The sequence below is a fragment of the Phocoena sinus genome, chromosome 18 (genome assembly GCF_008692025.1).
Source record: "Phocoena sinus isolate mPhoSin1 chromosome 18, mPhoSin1.pri, whole genome shotgun sequence".
Taxonomy (NCBI): Eukaryota; Metazoa; Chordata; class Mammalia; order Artiodactyla; family Phocoenidae; genus Phocoena; species Phocoena sinus.
In genome coordinates this window covers 79,159,525-79,177,621 of record NC_045780.1, presented here as the reverse complement: position 1 = coordinate 79,177,621, position 18,097 = coordinate 79,159,525, and the positions used below count along the sequence as shown (strand labels likewise).

At 51.4% G+C, this 18,097-nt stretch overlaps 1 protein-coding gene across 2 annotated transcripts in view; it reads right to left on the bottom strand.

Moving 5' to 3' along the window:
* Positions 1 to 18,097, bottom strand: part of CUL4A (cullin 4A) — a 45,649-nt gene that overhangs the window by 25,019 nt on the left and 2,533 nt on the right. For both annotated transcript variants that reach the window (XM_032611751.1, XM_032611752.1), the window contains exons 3-9: positions 9,988 to 10,091; positions 8,128 to 8,197; positions 6,895 to 6,968; positions 4,685 to 4,847; positions 4,275 to 4,364; positions 3,251 to 3,333; positions 1,282 to 1,349 (exon numbers count right to left, since the gene is read on the bottom strand). In XM_032611751.1, the coding sequence (XP_032467642.1) occupies positions 1,282 to 1,349; positions 3,251 to 3,333; positions 4,275 to 4,364; positions 4,685 to 4,847; positions 6,895 to 6,968; positions 8,128 to 8,197; positions 9,988 to 10,091 (652 nt within the window). The remainder of the gene's footprint in view (positions 1 to 1,281; positions 1,350 to 3,250; positions 3,334 to 4,274; positions 4,365 to 4,684; positions 4,848 to 6,894; positions 6,969 to 8,127; positions 8,198 to 9,987; positions 10,092 to 18,097) is intronic.

Here is an 18,097-nt window from a genome sequence, read left to right as displayed (position 1 = left end):
ATATATAATTTACCATTTTCTTGAAACACACTGAAATGATTCATCCAAATTTCTACTGTCTACTTGAAGTTCCCTTTTCTTCTAAAAGTGACTCCTTTTTGGACCGCCCTGGTGGTCCAGTGGTTAAGACCCTGTGCTTCCACTGCAGGGGACGAGGGTTCGATCCCTGGTCGGAGAACTAAGATCCCTCATGTCATACGACGTGGCGCCCCCGCCCCCCCCAAAAGTGACTCCTTTTTAATAAACACCTAGTATGAAATCGGAGGACACTTGTTTCAGGTGGACAGTAAATCGAGGCTCCATCCACGTGGAAACGTACCAGTGTGTGGGCTCCAGTGTGATGTGAGCAGGAGACACCAGATTCGCACCCTGGCCCTTGGCTTTCAGGCCGTGATCTGAGGCACTAGTGTCTCGCTCGGTTTTCCTGTAAACTGGGGCTGTTCTAGGACCAGAAGGCTTTTACATGAAGTACAGCAGATGCTCACAAACACTAATTCTCTCCTTTTGGCTTCATTCTGGTTTCACTTGGAAGCCCCACGTTTAGTGTCTCATTAGAGATAATATTACCATCTGGCAAAGCAGACTCCAACCAGACGCATTTGGGGGCTATTGGGCCTTCCCAAAATTAGACTTTAAGGTTTCCAATAGTTTGAAACAGATCCCGTGGCTCCAAACACAACACTGAATGATATAAAAAGCAACACCACGCACTAAAGTGTGCAAGGCTAGACTGTGCTCGTTACAGTGAGGGTGGAGTGAAAACGGCACATCACCTCTAACAGCACGGCGCCAAAACCGCACCGTCAGCCGCGTGCCGAGCTGGCCTGGTCCGCCTCTGTCCTGGGGCCATGGCGCCAGCAGCTCGTCTGCCGCAGAGCCGCACGCACGGCAGGGATGCAGCCCGCGGCCGCCCCCGGCCCGTCGGACCGCGCGCGTCCACACCTGCGGGTCAGTGCCCAGGAGGGACGTCCCTGTACAGGATGGGGCCTGTGAGCACAGCCCAGGCCGTCTGCCGGCCAGAGGGCCTCTCGCAACCAACCTCTCAGCCTGGATAGGACTTCACGTGATTTTAGCTTAAACCGTGGTTCTTACATGTGCCTTTCACTATTGCGTGTCATCAATTTTCCCCTCAAGGGCTAATGTCCATCATTTTTCCGATGATTTTAGTGCCCGTCTTCTCACAACAACAAGTGTCCTCGCGTGCCTACAATGCTCCGCTAACTCTCTTAGCAAATCAGGGACGAGCAATCAGTGCAGAGACACAGAGCTGGGAAAACCTACCTTTCTGCAGAATCGCTGTTAAATGTTCTCCTAACAGCTGCTTCTCCACACAGGCAATCAGTGGTTTCCTGGGAAGTAAACAGAGGCGTGTCAGGAAGGAAGTACAGGGGAGAGCCTGTCGGCCGTGGAGGACGGGGACCCCCGTCCACGCAGCTGAGCCCAAGTCAGCACACGCCGACGCCGACACAGACTCAGGTCACCAGGGCCCCGGGAGAGGCAGACAGCAGCGGAAGGGAGGCACCCTCGCCCACCGCACCTGGGGACGACCCGGGCGGGCTGCCCGCGACCCTGCCCCGCCCGGGTGCCACAGCTGCCCCTCTGCCCTCACTTCTTCCTGCCTGTCTTCCCCCAGGACCACTCTTCAGAATCTGACTTCTCAGAGCGGCCGCTCCTCACCCATCACCCTGCTCGCTCAGCTCTTCTTTTAGGAGATCAGAGCCCTCACTTCGCTCCCAGGTGTATAGACCTCGGCCTTCATTTTGAGGAATTTTTCACCGCACCACCTCAGGTGAACTTCAGGGTGACCCCAGGGGGAGGCGCGGCAGGCACTCGGGCTCCGGGCGTGGAGGGCCCAGACACCTGCAGCGCCCGTCCCGAGGGTAGCGGCGTGCACGGGTGAGGCGGGAAGGGGCGCCCGGAGCGCAGCCCATAGGCTGCTGCGGCTCCTTACCTGCGCCACCTCCCTCCTGTTTCTCCGAAAACCGTTTCTCACTCTGTGACCTTTGAATCGCCCGACACCACAGGAGCCACCTCGGGCAGCGCCCCTCGAAACCCTAACCCGAGGGGGGCCACCCTCTGCTCTGCTTAACTCTCAGACACTCCTAAGCGAGACTGGGGAGGGGGCAGTTATAACACAGCATCTACACACCGTAGGCCGGGGAGGAGGGGCCGAGGGGCCCGGCGCCACTGGGCGCTGCACACAGTCTCCTCCACCCCCCCACCCCCTCCCACCCCCGTGGACCCTGCTTCGGCCCGACGGCACCGCACCTCCAGTGCCAGGTGTCTGACAGCAGCCTTACCTCTGCTTCACGACCCTCTATTTTCCATGTTCTCAAGCTGTCGCATCCTGTCCCTTTCTTTCATCCTGCCTGGCCCCTCCCCCCACCCCGGGAGTCACCACGTTCTGCACGTTTTAGCACTTTCCCTCTTAAAAACATCTCTCTTTTCTGTCTCTCACGTTTCTGCTCTAATCTTCCTCACTTGAATAAACATTATGTGCCCGACGCAGACACTCACAAAACCTGCCCTTGTACTTTTCCCTAGCCAAACACTGACCTCAGGTTTAGAGGAAAAAAAAAAAACTGGATGCAAAGAGAAGGGACAAGTTACTTCCCTGGTGGTCCAGTGGTTAAAAATCCGCCTTCCAACACAGGAGGCGCGGGTTCGATCCCTGGTCGGGGAACTAAGATCCCACGTGCCGCAGGGCAACTAAGCCCGTGGGCCACAACTACCGAGCCCGGGCACCACAACTACAGAGCCCACGCGCTCTGGAGCCCGCGCACCGCAACTAGAGAGAAGCCCGCATGCTGCGGCAAAAGATCCTGCATACCACAACTAAGACCCGGTGCAACCAAACATAAATATAATAAGTAAACGTTAAAAGAAAGAATAATGTGACTGAGTACCGTAAGAAAAAATCACAGCTATATCAGATGTGCAACAAAACTTTACAACCGAAACTGCCTATACTCGATGGTACCTCATTAACATAAACTTCTATAAATTTATTATACATTTATAACATAAATTATAAACTGTCTATAAAAAGATACCAAGTATCTCAGCCTGAATCACTCCCTTTGGACGATAACTCACCACAGGCCACAAGTCAGTGTGACTTACAAGTGCTGAGTAATCACAGACAACAAGCAAACTGTCCCAGGAGCTGAATACGTTCGGGTTCAGAGAGCAGCGAGTGAGCCTACAAGACGCTGCGGGTCACGGAGCTGAGCGCGGGAGTGGTACTCACTGTGTGCTGTGGTCTAGATACGTGATCACGCGGTCACCCTCCTCCCCCAGGCGCTTACTCACATGGTTCAGGTACTCCGGAACCTTCCAAACACAACATTTAAACACATCAGCAACAAAAACCTTCATGTTACCCAAGAAGCTGAAATACTGTTTTCCTTATTTAAGAAAAAAAAGCAGACTGTACATTCAGGCCCAAACATTAACGGAGTACCAGGAGCAGGGGTGCTGAGGAGGGGGAGGGAGATACACGGCAGGAGGCCTCCCTCAGCCCCATCCTGGAGACTGAAGGTAACGTCTGGAATGGGGGCAGGCAGCACGGCACCCCCCAGCCCACGCTTGGCGGGGTCGGCAAACGTCAAGCAACAGGCTGTTCCTCTGAGGCCCCAAAGAGAGTGGCTGCAGGAGATCTCAAAGCACACTCTCTCTGAGTTTCCAGGGGCGAAGGGTCACCTGCCTACACAGCAAAGGCCCCATGACAGGGGTTGCTGAGGCTCTGACCCGGGGGCGGCAGCCAGGCCGGTCTCCGACTCCCCCTCCTGTGACGGTCCCGAGGGGCTTCCTGCTGAGCTGGGCTCTGATACCCAAGAAACCAGCTATCAAGTTTTTGGGTTCTTATTACTACTAAACACATGGTTTTTTCCAGTGGCTTTTTGGGTAATCTTTTCAATGCCTCACAGAGATGAAAATTTTTAACATGTCAGGTTTCTCTTTCATATTTAAGAATTATCTTTTAAACTCTTGTTTCAGCTTGAGTTCCTTTATGTATTTTAGAAGCTATTTCACTGCTTTTTTTTTGCTGGGGGTGGGGGGCAACAGAAGGGTTTCTAAATTAGGAGAAAAAAATTAAGCCCTTAATAACCTCACAAAGAAGCTCATCACTGGAATTTAAACTAGATTGCAACTTTCGGAAGATTTTCAGTGAGATGTTTGCCAGCGTGAAGAGACAAACATTTAGAAATCACACTTAGATACACATCTATGAAAATGAAATAAGGCAATTCAGAAACATTTCGTTGCCTCACCTCTCTTTCTTGCATTAACCTTTGGCCTTCTGCAGCATATAAACAATTAGTTTCTTCCAAAAACTTCAGTTCAAATGAATCTTTATACACCTAAAAAATGAGCAGGGTTAACGACCAATCACAGCGAAGAAGCCCAGCTCTCAGCCTGAAGTGCTGGTGCAGCCCACGTCGAGGGCGCACGGCTGCCGTGACCTGTGCCCAGGACAAGCTGCCTGGGCCCACCCAGCCGCCCTGCTCTGCCCAGGGTGCTCCCAGGCCCCGGCCGCCTCCGGGTGAGTGCCAGCCGAGTCACTCCCCTCCCATACTTGCACCAATACCCTAACGGTGTCAGTTCCGACACCGACGTCGTGGCCACCTCGTGGCCCGGGTGCAGCGCCGCCCAGCGGGCTGTGAGGACGCGCAGGGCCCACCTGGAGGTCGGACAGCATGCCCAGCAGGCCCCGCAGCAGGCTGCGGTCCACGGCCTCCCCGCTCCGCTCCCGCTGGATCAGCAGCAGGATGCCGTCGATGGTCTTTGTCTGAACCATTTTATCACTAATAATATGGTTTCTGAAGAGTTCTAATCCCATGTCCCTGTACAAACAGAGAAGACAAGACTGTTTTAGTTTTACTTCTTAGAAGTTCTGGGTGAAGCTCCAGCTACACTATGGATATCACCCCCAAGCTACTGACTTGCTAACTCTCTGGTCTGGGTGTCAAGAACTCCTTTTTTTAAAAAATTTTCCTTCTTGACTGTCTGGTGTGCCTTCTATTTCTTTCCTCATCAATGCTGCCTGTTTCCTGCATGGGTCAGTGGGCTTCCGCCGTCCTGCCCAGGAGCCCTGGGACCCTCCGCCTGCCCTGCCCCCATCCTCCAGCTGCTCCTCCTGTGTGGCCCTGGCCACAGGACGACGGAACTGAGGGTGCAAACCAGAGTCCATCGCACTCCCCCAGCCCGCTCCCTCCCGATTCAGCACGCTGTGCCCTCTCGCCACCTCTAAGCCCCGTCCTGTAAAGTCGCTTCCTTTTCTAGCTTCCTGGCCGTCCGTTCACTCTGACCCAGGCCCGTGCGATTTCTCCTTCTACCACCGGGAAATCGCTTGTCTTTGTGTACCGTAACCCACGCGTGGGGCGGCTGGGGCCCTCTTCCTCTCCGTGATCCCACATCCCCTCTGCTCCTCTGTCCTAAGGGCTTCAGCACCTCCTGACTGACTCCATCCTTAGAGCAGCTCCACGAGGGATGACCGTCCTCCAGATGGAGAAACTGAGGCAGAGATTACAAGGAGCTTGCTGTGCCCAGCTTGTCAGGCTCCAGAGTCTAAACGTAGTTTATAACGTAACCCTGCTGTCCAACCTGACGGCACTGCCCAGAGCGTGAAGCCCACCAGCCCCCGTCCACTGCAGCAGGCAGGGAGGAAAGTGCACTCGTGCAGGACGGCAGGGATCGCTGAGACGGTGCGTGAGAAACTTGGGTGTACAGTGGAGCCCCGGCCTGAGCTTTGCGGAGTCCGTGGGAGCGGCCCACTTGCTGAGACGGGAGGAGGCGGGGAGAGGAAGGCTGCTGTGCCCAGGCGCGCCGGGGGAGGAGGGAGCCGCGGGAACGTCCTGGCGGCTTTGCTGGAGCCTGAGCTGAGAGCGCGGCTTCAGAAGAAGGTCCTGCGGCGGCAGCCGCGCTGCCTCACTTTCTCCATGTGGAGGACAGTCATCCCTCATGGAGCTGCTCTAAGGATGGAGTCAGGAGGTGCTGAAGCCCTGAGGACAGAGCCCCGCACAGAGGAGGAGCTCTGTGACTTCCTGTCATCATCGGCTTTTCCAAACTGCTTGTTTCTCTGAGTAATGACGATCTGTCCTGCAGAGGTTCGTGGGTGTCTAGTAGGAGGCGTGCAGGAGTCGGGGCTGAGAGGACAGAGGAGCACAGGGGACATGGGATCAGGTGGGAGAGACGGCCCCAGCCGCCCCACGCGTGGGTTACGGTACACAAAGACAAGCGATTTCCCGGTGGTAGAAGGAGAAATCGCACGGCCCTGGGTCAGAGTGAACGGACGGCCAGGAAGCTAGAAAAGGAAGTGACTTTACAGGACGGGGCTTAGAGGTGGCGAGAGGGCACAGCGTGCTGAATCGGAGCGGACGTCCACGTGGGCACAGGCCAGGAGGACCGAGGGCGAGACCACAGACAGGCCCTGTCACCAAGGCTGAGCTGCTCGGGGACGACGCTGGAAGTCGGGGACCAGGGACCCAGGGCAATGTGGGCACAGGGTTCCCGACTCTCACTGCCCCGAGCAGATGGAAGCCAACGCCCTGTGCCCGGCCCATCAGCAGAGTACCGGGAGGCGCCATTAGAGACTGACCGGCTCCCCAGCCTTTCCCAGAGCAGAGGTGGAAGAGGTGACAGAAACAGACTTCACAAGGCACTTCCATGCCCACAGGAGAACGTGCTGGACTGGCGGCTGCCGGCTCGGCAGCTGCCCCTCATGGTGACAGACACTTCCGGGCCGAGAGCCACTGAGGGGCAGGCCTGTGTGCCAGCGACCCTGGCCAACACAGAGGGCCACAGACGGTCGGGCACGTGTCATCAAATCAACCATCGGAGACACAGGTCGGCCGCAGCCTCAGCCACAGACCAGGACCGGGGGACACTCACCAGATGGAAGGAAGCATGGAATTCTGAAGCACGTAAGTACGATCCAGAAACAGGAAGATACTTCTGATCATGATCTGGAGGGCAAGAGGAGGACCTGACTTATTTACGTACCTTACCAACAAAACATCCAACCCTGGCTGTCTCTAATCTAACATGATTGCTTCTCAATGAAAAGATGTTTTTATCTTCAAGACCCTCATGATTGATTTTTCCCTGAATTTACATGTTCCCCTTGGTGTTTGCTTTTCATCTCTTTTATCCAGAAAATCTGACTGGAGGGATTGTACAGCACTTCGCCTCAAAGATGCCTTTGAAATTCAGTCATTTCCTGACTGACGTGGTGAAACCTCCTTAGACTGGGAGATGCTCTAAGCTGAATTCTTCCAGCATTCCGGCTCGTTACGCTGGCATGAGGCTCTCAGCCACGTGTCTGTACTCGACTTTACTTTGCAGGCTCACGTGGTGGGCGGTGGCCCCGGGGCTCTCTCAGGGAGCGCCGCAGACTGTGTCGTGGAGGTTTGCTTACACACGTAGAGAGAACCCTCCCGACACATTCACCTGTTTCTACCGTCCCCCGGTGCCTGGCCCAAGAGAGACTCATTCGTTGTTGCCTACTCACCTCAGCCAGGAAACCAAAGAATTCAACCTAGTTAGGGAAGCTATTGATACTATCTCTTCTCTCACTTACATAATTTTCAGCCAGGTCACCCTGAAAACTCATATATATAAAACCAAATTAGAGTCAATATATCTACTAAATCTAAGCCTGGTTGTCTAGTTACAGTAAACTCCTGAGATTCAGGCTTGATTCTCTGGCATAAACTGAGATCAAGGAAAACTTCAGAGACCCACGGGGAATCACAGGCACGAGTCACCTGTGTGGTTGGCCCGAAGGCCAAGCTCACAGCCAGCCCCACCCCAGAAGAGCAGGCCGTCCCCACTCTTCTCCAGCCACTGTCCAGCTCGGTCGGAGCTGGATGGCAGCACCTGACCTGAACAGAACTCCCCATCCCAGCTCCCAACCGGGCCCTGCCTTCCTTGGGGGTTGAGGGAAGATGGATGGGCCCACGCTGTGGTTTAAAAGAAAACAAACAACACAGCTGGATGCAAAGGGGGCACAGACTCCCAGCTACTCAGATCTGCCTTCCGTCCAGCTGAGCCAGAGACTGGAGGAAAAGACCCAAGGGGGCGTGTGCACTGAGGCCCACTCAGGGAGCATGTTAGCAGGCTTACCATTTGTCTGCAGTGATCCTGCCAGCATGTGTTAATCTTCTTTAAAAATAAAACACTATCTAGCGAGTCTGTGCAGACCTGCTAAGGAAAACTTCAGAAACACCGGCCAATTTACTTGTTGCAATGTTTACCCCTTACTTTCCGCTCTCCTCACCTCCGAGTCGGGCATGTTGCTTAGTGATCAGAATACCGAAAGGGCAGAAGCTCAGAAGCCACACAGGTGGTTTCCAGCCTCCGTGTCTCCCTGCCTACCTGTGATGAACCTGCCTGCACTCCCCTGCCTCCATCTCTTCCTGCCCCTCCCCGTTTCCCTTTCACCCCACTGCCCGTTGAGGCTTCGTGGGATGGGGGGTGGACCAAAGGCCCCGCCCCAAAGGGCAGCTCTGGAGATGCTGTCCCAGAGGCGAGGAAGCCAGCCACCATGAACAGCACCGGGGGACGGGCAGACGGAGGACAACGGCTGAGGGCCAACGGTCACTTCTGGTCGCACAGAGTTGTACGTCACGTCTCATCCGTGCACCACGTGCACGACCCGGCTTTCGGGACGCTGTTTACAGCAAAAGACACCTGGTGCGGGATCCTAGGGAAAACCTCGCCAAGCACCCGGGCACTGCGTGCACAGGTTAATCGAAGCCCCACGGTCACGACGTCTACACTGCCTACGGCCCACACAGCACCCTCACACCCAGCCGCACGGCGCACCGTTACTCCCTTTGGACGGGAGCGCAGGCAGCTGGCGGAGGCAAGGAGCCGGCCTCCCGGGCCTCAGCCCTGCTCCAGCCTGTCTCAGCTCCACGGCACCAGACACGGGGGCACCCCTCAGTGCGGCCCCTTGGCCGAGGTGCAGCAGGCGCGCGGCTCGGCACGGCTGCAAGGTTCCATGCAACATTCCGAGCACAGAGAGAGGAGACAACACACAGCAGCCCGTTTCTGGCGTGTGAAATCGGAAGGCGCTGGGGGCGCACTGACCACAGCCACAGGGGTCCCAGCCAAGCGCCTCACTCATTTTCTCGAGGGTCCGCTCCTAACTCAGAAACAGAGCGAGTCACAGCAAAGACCAAATAGTTGAAGGGTTAACAAGTAATTCTGGAAGAACGTTACAACTGCTCACAACTACAATGGCCCATGGTATCAGACCTTCCGCCAACAGTCTGAAAAAGTCTGCGTCGTAAGCATACGTAGGGAGGTGCCACCTCGGCAGCGGCCCGGCAGCTCCGGTGCCCAGTGATGAGCCGAGGCGCTCCTCACGTGGCGGCGCCCTGACCGGCCTCCGTGGCCAGCAGGGGCCAGCAAGGCTGCACAGGGTCAAGCCCACGCCAGCCAACCTGAGGTGCTGGGAGGCCTGGGGGCTGCGGCCAGGTGCGGCCCCACCCGGGGCAAGGCTTCGTCGTGACCAAAGGTCCGGCGTGATCTGGGCTGGCGAGGCCCAGAGCCGAGAGCCCCTGAGCCCAGCGCGAGCCGACCTGCAGAGCGCGGGCCAACAGGCCGGGGTTGGGTCACGCGGCCAACTCTGTGGGAATTGGTTATAATCACAGAAAACTAACACAGATCTTTAAAAAACAAGAAAAAAGAACCGCAGCACTCCAACCTTAAGGTGTTTTTCAGACTCTTCCTAAACGCTTCCAAATGCACTAGAGAAACGGACACTGACTTCAATCAGATCAGCCAAGTAATTTAAACAGTGAAAACTCCACCAAAAACATCTGCTACGCTGGGTTATATAATACAAGCGTAAGGTTTTGTCTCTATAGAGCTTTTGCTTTAATATTAAGGATACTCATTAGTTCTTTATCCTATTAATGTTCAGTTTCAAAAGATTTAGGTAATAAATAGGAACTTCACAAGCCAAAAAAAGGATATTCTCTAAACTGAAGGATTTGTGCTTGGACGTGGCCTTCACAGACCTGGCGCAGCTGCTGGTAGAGCACTGGGGAAACTTTGTGAGAACAAAGATTTTCAACAGCCTGAAAACAAAAGGGATAAATGAGTTATTCACTGTGAAAGACAAATTTGTTCTTTAAAAGCAACCTATCTGTAAAAACAGCTCGAATCGTAACACAAAGCCACGCCCACACTTACGTAATCCACAAATAAGTTATCATGGTCAAGGGCAATTATCGCTGCAACAGCGGAATCCAGTAGAAGTTTGGCAAAAATGGTCCCTAACAACAGTGAGCCTGGAGCGCAGATGGGACGGTGCCGTGCTGGCAGCCCCAGGACACCCAGGCCCCAGGTGGGCCCGCCCCGGGCTGGGCTGCTCACGATACTTGCAAGCTTCCCTCTTCAACAGCCCCTCAAGCTGGCTGCACACCGTCCCCCGAGGACTCAAAAGCAGCTTGAGCCCCCGGGCCTGTGTCTGGATGACTCCTTAGTCTGAGGTGGAGCTACGGGAAGGTGTGTGAGTTGACCCTGACGGATCGCCAACGTGAAACCAGAGCCGGAAATCCCTGCTCCAGACCCTGGTGACCACCCTCCAGTGGGGGGAGAACGACAGGAATTCCAGTTCCTTTCACGCCCATGAGTTTGATGATTCTGTCCCAAATAAGCTGAAGGAGCATGGGCCAAATCTGCCTCAAATTAATGCAGAAACAAGGTTTTGAGGCAGAAATATTTTTCATTAGCTGTTTTGATCCACATTAGAGGAATAATGCTTGTATATTCGTACCAGTTCTAATAAAATCTTCTTTCAAATCTCATGTACAAAATCAGCATCTGATTCAATCCAAATACGAAATATTATAAACAGAAATGTAGTTTTTCTACTGCCTATTTTAAAATACATGTGGGATATACAGAACAGAGACACTTTGGAATCTTAACTCAAATACTATATTCCCGAGGGGAAAAAAGGGTAACTTAAATTTTTATGGATGTTAAGAAAATAATTATGTAAAGAAATATATAATACACAAAACACATGCATATTTATAAAGGTCAAAGAAAGGGCTTCTCTGGTGGCACAGTGGTTGAGAGTCCGCCTGCCGATGCAGGGGACGCGGGTTCGTGCCCTGGTCCGGGAAGATCCCACATGCCTCGGAGCGGCTGGGCCCGTGAGCCATGGCCGCTGAGCCTGCGCGTCTGGAGCCTGCGTTCCACAACGGGAGAGGCCACAACAGTGAGAGGCCCGCGTAACGCAAAAAAAACCCCCAAAAGGTCAAAGAGAATATGGACTAATGACAATAATTAAAAGAATAAAAATACCTTTCCCTTACATTCTGCCTTACTTAGAACAAGGGATTCCCAACCACATTTTGTTTTTACATCCTTCAATTCCTTTCCCCAAAGCTTCATGTTTTCATAATTCAGTCCAAGATCCACTGTCTCTTTCTCTCTTAAAAAAAAAAAACCAAGATAACCTCCTAACAAAGGCCTTTGCGCCAGTAGTTAATCATTACAAACAATTATTACCAAGTAAATTTTTAATATAATATATGAAGAAAACATTTTTCTTTGGTAAAAATCAAGATAAGCTTAGTGGTACGTGTCCTTCATCAAAGGACATCTTAGAACCATTTTCTGAATGCTTCGATTCATGAACCAGGTGTCAATGTCCTCAAAACAATCTCTTCCCAGTTGTGACTTTTTTGGTTGAATACTAGAGCCAACTCTCCCTCGTATATATATGTCCTGTTGAGCACATGCTTACTATTTACGTGAAGCCCACTGAGATTTCTTTTCTGAGAATCTGGAGGCCCCTTAAAACCACCAGCCAAGCCTGGGGCACCCAGGCGTGCTGGGGGCGCCGTCACCTCTTGGGTCTTTGCTGAGTCACTGCTGGCGTCTTCATGTTACAGGCACCTTGTCACCGGCTTGCTCCCTGCGGTGAGGGGTAGGGGGCAGGGATGCCGTGGGCTCTTCGGGGCTGCAGGAGCGGCCCAACAAAGGAGGCCCTCCCCAGAACACGTTTAGGAGATTCAGTCACACTTGGACGCTTAGAAATGCCTCCTTGTGGTGTACGAAGCACCTCACGTGACCAGTACCGGTACTGGTACCGAGCACACCTCTGGATCCAGGCATTGGAAGTGGGGAGCGGCAGGACCTGGGCCCTCCTAGCACTGGGACACAGAGGTTTTCCTCACACCAGCGTAGCCGAGGGGAAACACCCGCTCGTCCCAGCCTCCCAGCCCTGCCACCACGCCCACTCTGCACACGCTTATCTGCCTCAGGACAGACGAGTGTCCCAGCAAAACACCCATGCCTGCGAGGGCGCTCCCCTCAGTGGGGATCCCCCGCCAAGGCCTTAAGGGAGCAAAACAGCCAAGCGGCACCTAAAACTACGCACTCTGGGTGCCAGTAGCTAAGGCGACAGCTGACGTCAGAGCAGAGTGGGATGTTTCAGAGTGAGAAATCGTAGGGGAAAGAGCGGGCAAGTACTCTGAGTTACTTAGGTAAATGAAGGGGAAAAATGAAAAGCAAACCCCCACCCCCACCCCCGGGGAACCACGCCCCTGTGGACTCTCCCGAGGAGCCAGGCCCCAGGTCACCCTACTCGGTGGCAGGCCTGTGTAAACGCGACAAGCACACCACACAGAAGCCGCCACCAGGACGCTGCAGTTCCCACCCACAGGAAACGAGGAAAGGGCAACGTAAAAAGGAGACAAGGACTTGGTCCTGAGCGTGGGACGAAGAATGAAGGGGGGGCGGTGTCCCAGGAAGACATCCACCCTCCCGGCCCCCATTGTGAATGCCGGACATGATGCCCTCGTACAAATGACTGATTTCGCTGAGTGACCAAAGCCGCTGAATTAACAAAATCCTTCCTATTAGGCCTCAGATATTTGAACCTGAATATTCTCTGTTTTTGAATAACTTACACATTGAATTCACTCTTGATTAATTTACATTCTCCAATTGGTCCATCAAATAAAGTGTCCACTTGTTTCCCATTTTCTGGGCTTCCTCACCCGCTTGCATCACTTTCAACCACCCTATTAATCCATCAGGACCTGACTCCACTCCATTCTCCTTCACCGAGCTCTCACCAGGCACAGGGTTTCCTGGAGACATCTACCCCGTGACTCAAGGTCAGCAGCACAGCTTTTCTCAAGCGCAAGTTCTCTGTGACAGGTTTGATTCTGTGCATCAAAACTAGTCTGAAATCCATAGAGATCAGACTTGTGGTTGCTGAGGGGCAGGGGGGAGGGAGAGGTATGCACTGTGAGTCTGGGGTTGGTAGATGCAAACTACCACATTTACAACGGATGAACAACAAGGTCCTACTGTGTAACACAGGGAACTGTATCCCATCTCTTGGGACAAATGGTAATGGAAAAGCATATTTAAAAAAGAATGTCTCTATGTGTGTAACTGAGTCACTGCTGTACAGCAGAGATTGCCACAGCATTGGAAATCAACTGTTCTTCAGTAATAAAAAAAACCAAAACAAACAAAAAACTAGTCTGAAATCAACACCTAGCCTTACCCGAAACCATTCCCGAAATGCAGTCTTCAGTTTTCTGTTGTCTCATTGAGACAAGTAGGACTAAAACATACAGACCTAAGACACACAAGATACGCTTTCTTCAGCAAGTTGAGATTTCAGATCTAAGTTCAGAAAAGATGGATGCACTCAACATCTCCTCCTCCTCGCATTACAACAAGAGAATGACTCTCAGCACGACGTGTATCTACTACGGCTTTTTCACGTAATCTGAATACCCCTTTCTACCAAACAAAAACAAAGCAAGAAACTGCAGGCAGGCTGTGCAGACAGGCTGGAGGTGACCTTTCCCTCCACTGAGGCCTCCTCAGACCTGGCACGGGGAGATGCCAGACCCCACTTTTGGGAAACTGATCAACACCAAAACAAGAGGTTCTCCCTCAAATAATCTTGAAAACCTCCTCAAAAACAAACAAACAAAAAACCTTTCCAGCTTTGGTGAGAACTGTTACTTGCACATAAGATTCTTTGGCAAATTATATACCACACCACCTCAGCAGAAACTCAGGCTTTATTCTGAAACACCAGGTCCAGTGCACTGTCCACTCTACTGGAGACCAGGATAGTTTCACCGCAACATCACTTACTATCTCCACCCCATTCGCTCCACAAGATGTGAGCGGCTCACTCTGCAGAGATGTACTTAGACTTGCTGGAACTTCTGAGTGGCCAGGCACCCGCCCGCACACCTGCGTCCAAAAGCCCATCCACTGCCCCCTCCACGGGCCCTCCTGAGATGTGCTCTGGAATGAGTGGTGCCACTTTGGGGGTAAGCAGCCCTAGCCCTCAGGGTCTCACATACACCCACACCGACACCCACGATACCCAGGGCATCTGGAAACACTGTTTACAATAATATCTATGGTGACTATTATGAAACACATCCTGGGTAAAAGGTCCAGCAAAGTCATTCTACTAAGAAAAATGATGGGCAATTGATACCAGATAGTCAAATCTCCAGGGAAAGAGCAATAATGAAGCCTCGCTGGAAGACACAATATTTCACTAAAGCAAAAGCCTCTGAGTCTGGGCACTCACTCGGTGGGACCCTTGCTCCGGGTCCAGACGAAATAGAGGAAGCGGACTTAGCCTTCGCTGAAGTAGTACACGAAGCAGCAGCTTCCGAAGCGCTACACGCTGGGCTCTTAGAGGCCGTGGCCTTGGCAGACAGGAGACAGACAAGCACCAGCCACTCTGGCTTCTGGCATCCAGCGTCCAGGCCACGCAGCAGTCGTCCTGGGCTGAGGCCTAAGTCTGCAGGGCGGAGGCCCCGAGGGCAGGGGACCTCAGGGTCCAATTCGAGTGCTCAGCAGAGCGCTGTCCAGCACGTATGTGGGAGGAGACCGCCGAGGGGAGGGAAGGAACCGCCGAAAGTTCAGAGACCTTGGGCTCTGGTGCTCACACACTTCCCACCAGCCAGGCGGGAACACAGCAGGACGCCGGGCAGAGGATTCAGGAAGGTTTGTCTCAGCAGCAGGGCAATTAGCCCTGGACGAAACACTGCTCTAGTCCTGCCTAGCAACGCTTAAGGCAACAGTCTAAAAGGTCAAACTGATTCTAAATAATTTAACCGAGTCTGGAACAAAGCTCAAGAATATTCAGAGAAATACAGGGCTTCCCTGGTGGCGCAGTGGTTGGGAGTCCGCCTGCCGATGCAGGGGACGTGGGTTCGCGCCCCGGTCCGGGAGGATCCCACATGCCGCGGAGCGGCTGGCCCCGTGAGCCATGACCGCTGAGCCTGCGCGTCTGGAGCCTGTGCTCCACAGCGGGAGAGGCCATAGCAGTGAGAGGCCCGTGTACCACAAACAAAACAAAACAAAACAAAAAACAAAACAAAAGCATCTACCACACAAGTCAAAATTCGCAATGTCTGGCATCCAATCAAAGCTATCAAACATGAAAGAAGCAGGAAAACCACCTGCACTGGGGAGAAAAGTCAGTCAAAGCGAACCTGGAACTGACAGAGCCAGCAAACAAGGACACAAAAGAGCTGGAACTGTGCTCCACACGTTAAAGAAAGTTAAGCAAAGAGAAGATACAAAACAAGATTCAAATTGAACACCTAGAGAGGAAAACAATGCAGAGGTGAAAATTATCCAGACGGTATTAATGGCAGACTAGACATCGCAGAAGATGAGTGAACTTAAAGAAACGGATAAACTGAATAGTTCTGTATCTACTAACGACATTTGTAGTTGAAAATCTTTCCACAAAGAAAGCCAAGATGGCTTCACTGGGGAATTCCCTCAAACATTTAAGGAAAAAATAATACCAATTCTGGACTTCCCTGGTGGTGCAGTGGTTAAGAATCTACCTGCCAATGCAGGGAACACGGGTTCGAGCCCTGGCCCGGGAAGATCCCACGTGCCGCAGAGCAACTAAGCCCGTGAACCACAACTACTGAGCCTGCGCTCTGGGGCCCATGAGCCACAACTACTGAGCTCGCATGCCACAACTACTGAGCCTATGCTCTAGAGCCCGCAAGCCACAACTACTGAGCCCAAGTGCCACAACTACTGAAGCCCACGCGCCTAGAGCCTGTGCTCCACAACAAGAGAAGCCATCACAATGAGAAGCCCGCGCACAGCAACGAAGACCCAACACAGCCAAAAATAAATAAATTTATTTAAAAAAAAACAAAAAAGAAATAATACCAATTCTACACAAAGTCTTCTAGACGATGAAAAGAAGAGAACATTTCCAACTCATTTTATGAGGCCAGCATTACTCTGATACTAAAACCAGACACAGACATTACACGAGAATAATACAATATCCTTTGTGATCACAGATGCAAAAATTAACAAAATGTCAGGAAACTGAGTCCAACAGTACATTGAAAAGATAATACATCATAACCAAGTAGGATTTATACCAGAATGAAAGACTGGTTTAACATATGAAAAAATCAATCCGTGTAATTAACAAACTAAAAAACAAAAATCACATGACCACCTCAACAGTCACAGAAGAATTTGTCAAAATCCAACATGTATTTCTGATTAAAACTCTCAACAACCTAGGAACAGAAAGGAACTTCCTCAACCTGATAATGGGTATTTTTGAAAAACCCACAGCTAGCATCGTATGGTGTTCAATGATGAAAGACTGAAAGCTTTCTCCCCTAAGACCAGGAACAAAACAAGGATGTCTGCTTTTTCCGTTTCTATTAACCATCGTACTAACCACCAGAGGTTCTATATAGTTCAACCAGGCAAGAAAGGAAATAAAAGGCATGCAGATTAGAAAGGGAGAAGTAAAGTTATCTCTGTGTATAGGCGACATGATTGTCTACAGAGAAAAATCCAATGGGATCTACGAAAAAGCTACTAGAGATAAGTGCGGTTAGCAAGACAGCAATGTACAAGATAAATGTATAAACGTGAGTTGTATTTGTATGTACTATCAACAACCAGAAATTAAAATTTATACTACCTTTCACAATACCATAAAAATATGAAATGCTTTAGGGATAAATTTCACAAAAGATGTACAAGACCCGCACAGCGGAACTAGAAAACATTGCTGAGATCTAACTAAGCGAGAGCTGCCCCTTGTGGTCAACTGAGGGGTTCAGTGTTGTCAAGATAGCAGCACTCCCCACGCTCACCTACAATTACACATAATCCAAACCAAAATCCTAGGAGGCTTCTTTGCAGAAATTGGCAAAGAGATTCTAAAATTCATATGGAAATATAATGGACCTAGAATACCCAAAACAAGTTTACCCAAAAAAGGATAAACCTGCAGGGCCAGTGCTCCAGACTTTGAGACTTAGGACACCCACACTCACAGGGACAAGGACTTCTGACACAGGAGCAAAGGCAGTTTGCTGGAGAAGACAGACGCCTCAACACATGGCATTGGACCAACTGGACCTCCACAGGGAAGACAGTGAACTTGGATTTATACCTCATAGCAAATACAAAAATTCACCTCAAAACAGACAACAGACCTAAATGTAAAACCTAAAACGCTGCAAGAAGGAAATACAAGGGAGAATCTTTACCACCTTAGATTAGGCAAAGACTTCTCAGAGAGACACTAAAAGCACAATCCATAAAAGACCAAACTGATACAAAGACTTCATCAGAATTTAAAACGTCTGCTCTCTGAAAGCCATAGTTAAGAGAATCAAAAGACAAGCTGCACACTGGGCGAACATATCTGCAAGGCAAACACCTGGTATAGGATGCATGCTCAGAACACGTAATAAACTCAAACACTCGATAATAAGAAAATAAACACCACCATAAAAAAAAAGCAGATGATCTGAACACACACTTCATTAAAGAAGGTGTATGGAATGGCAACGGGCACAAGAAAAGATACCTAATATCGGTAGGGAAATGCAAATTAAAACCGTAGGGAACTTCCACTACTCACCTACTAGAATAGCAAAAATTAAAAAGACTGACAATACCCAATGTCAGCAAGCACACGGAGCAGCTGGAACGCTCACACACCACTGGCAGAGAGGCAACACGGTGAAGCCATTTGAAAAAGTTAGGAAATGTCTTGTAAAGTTAA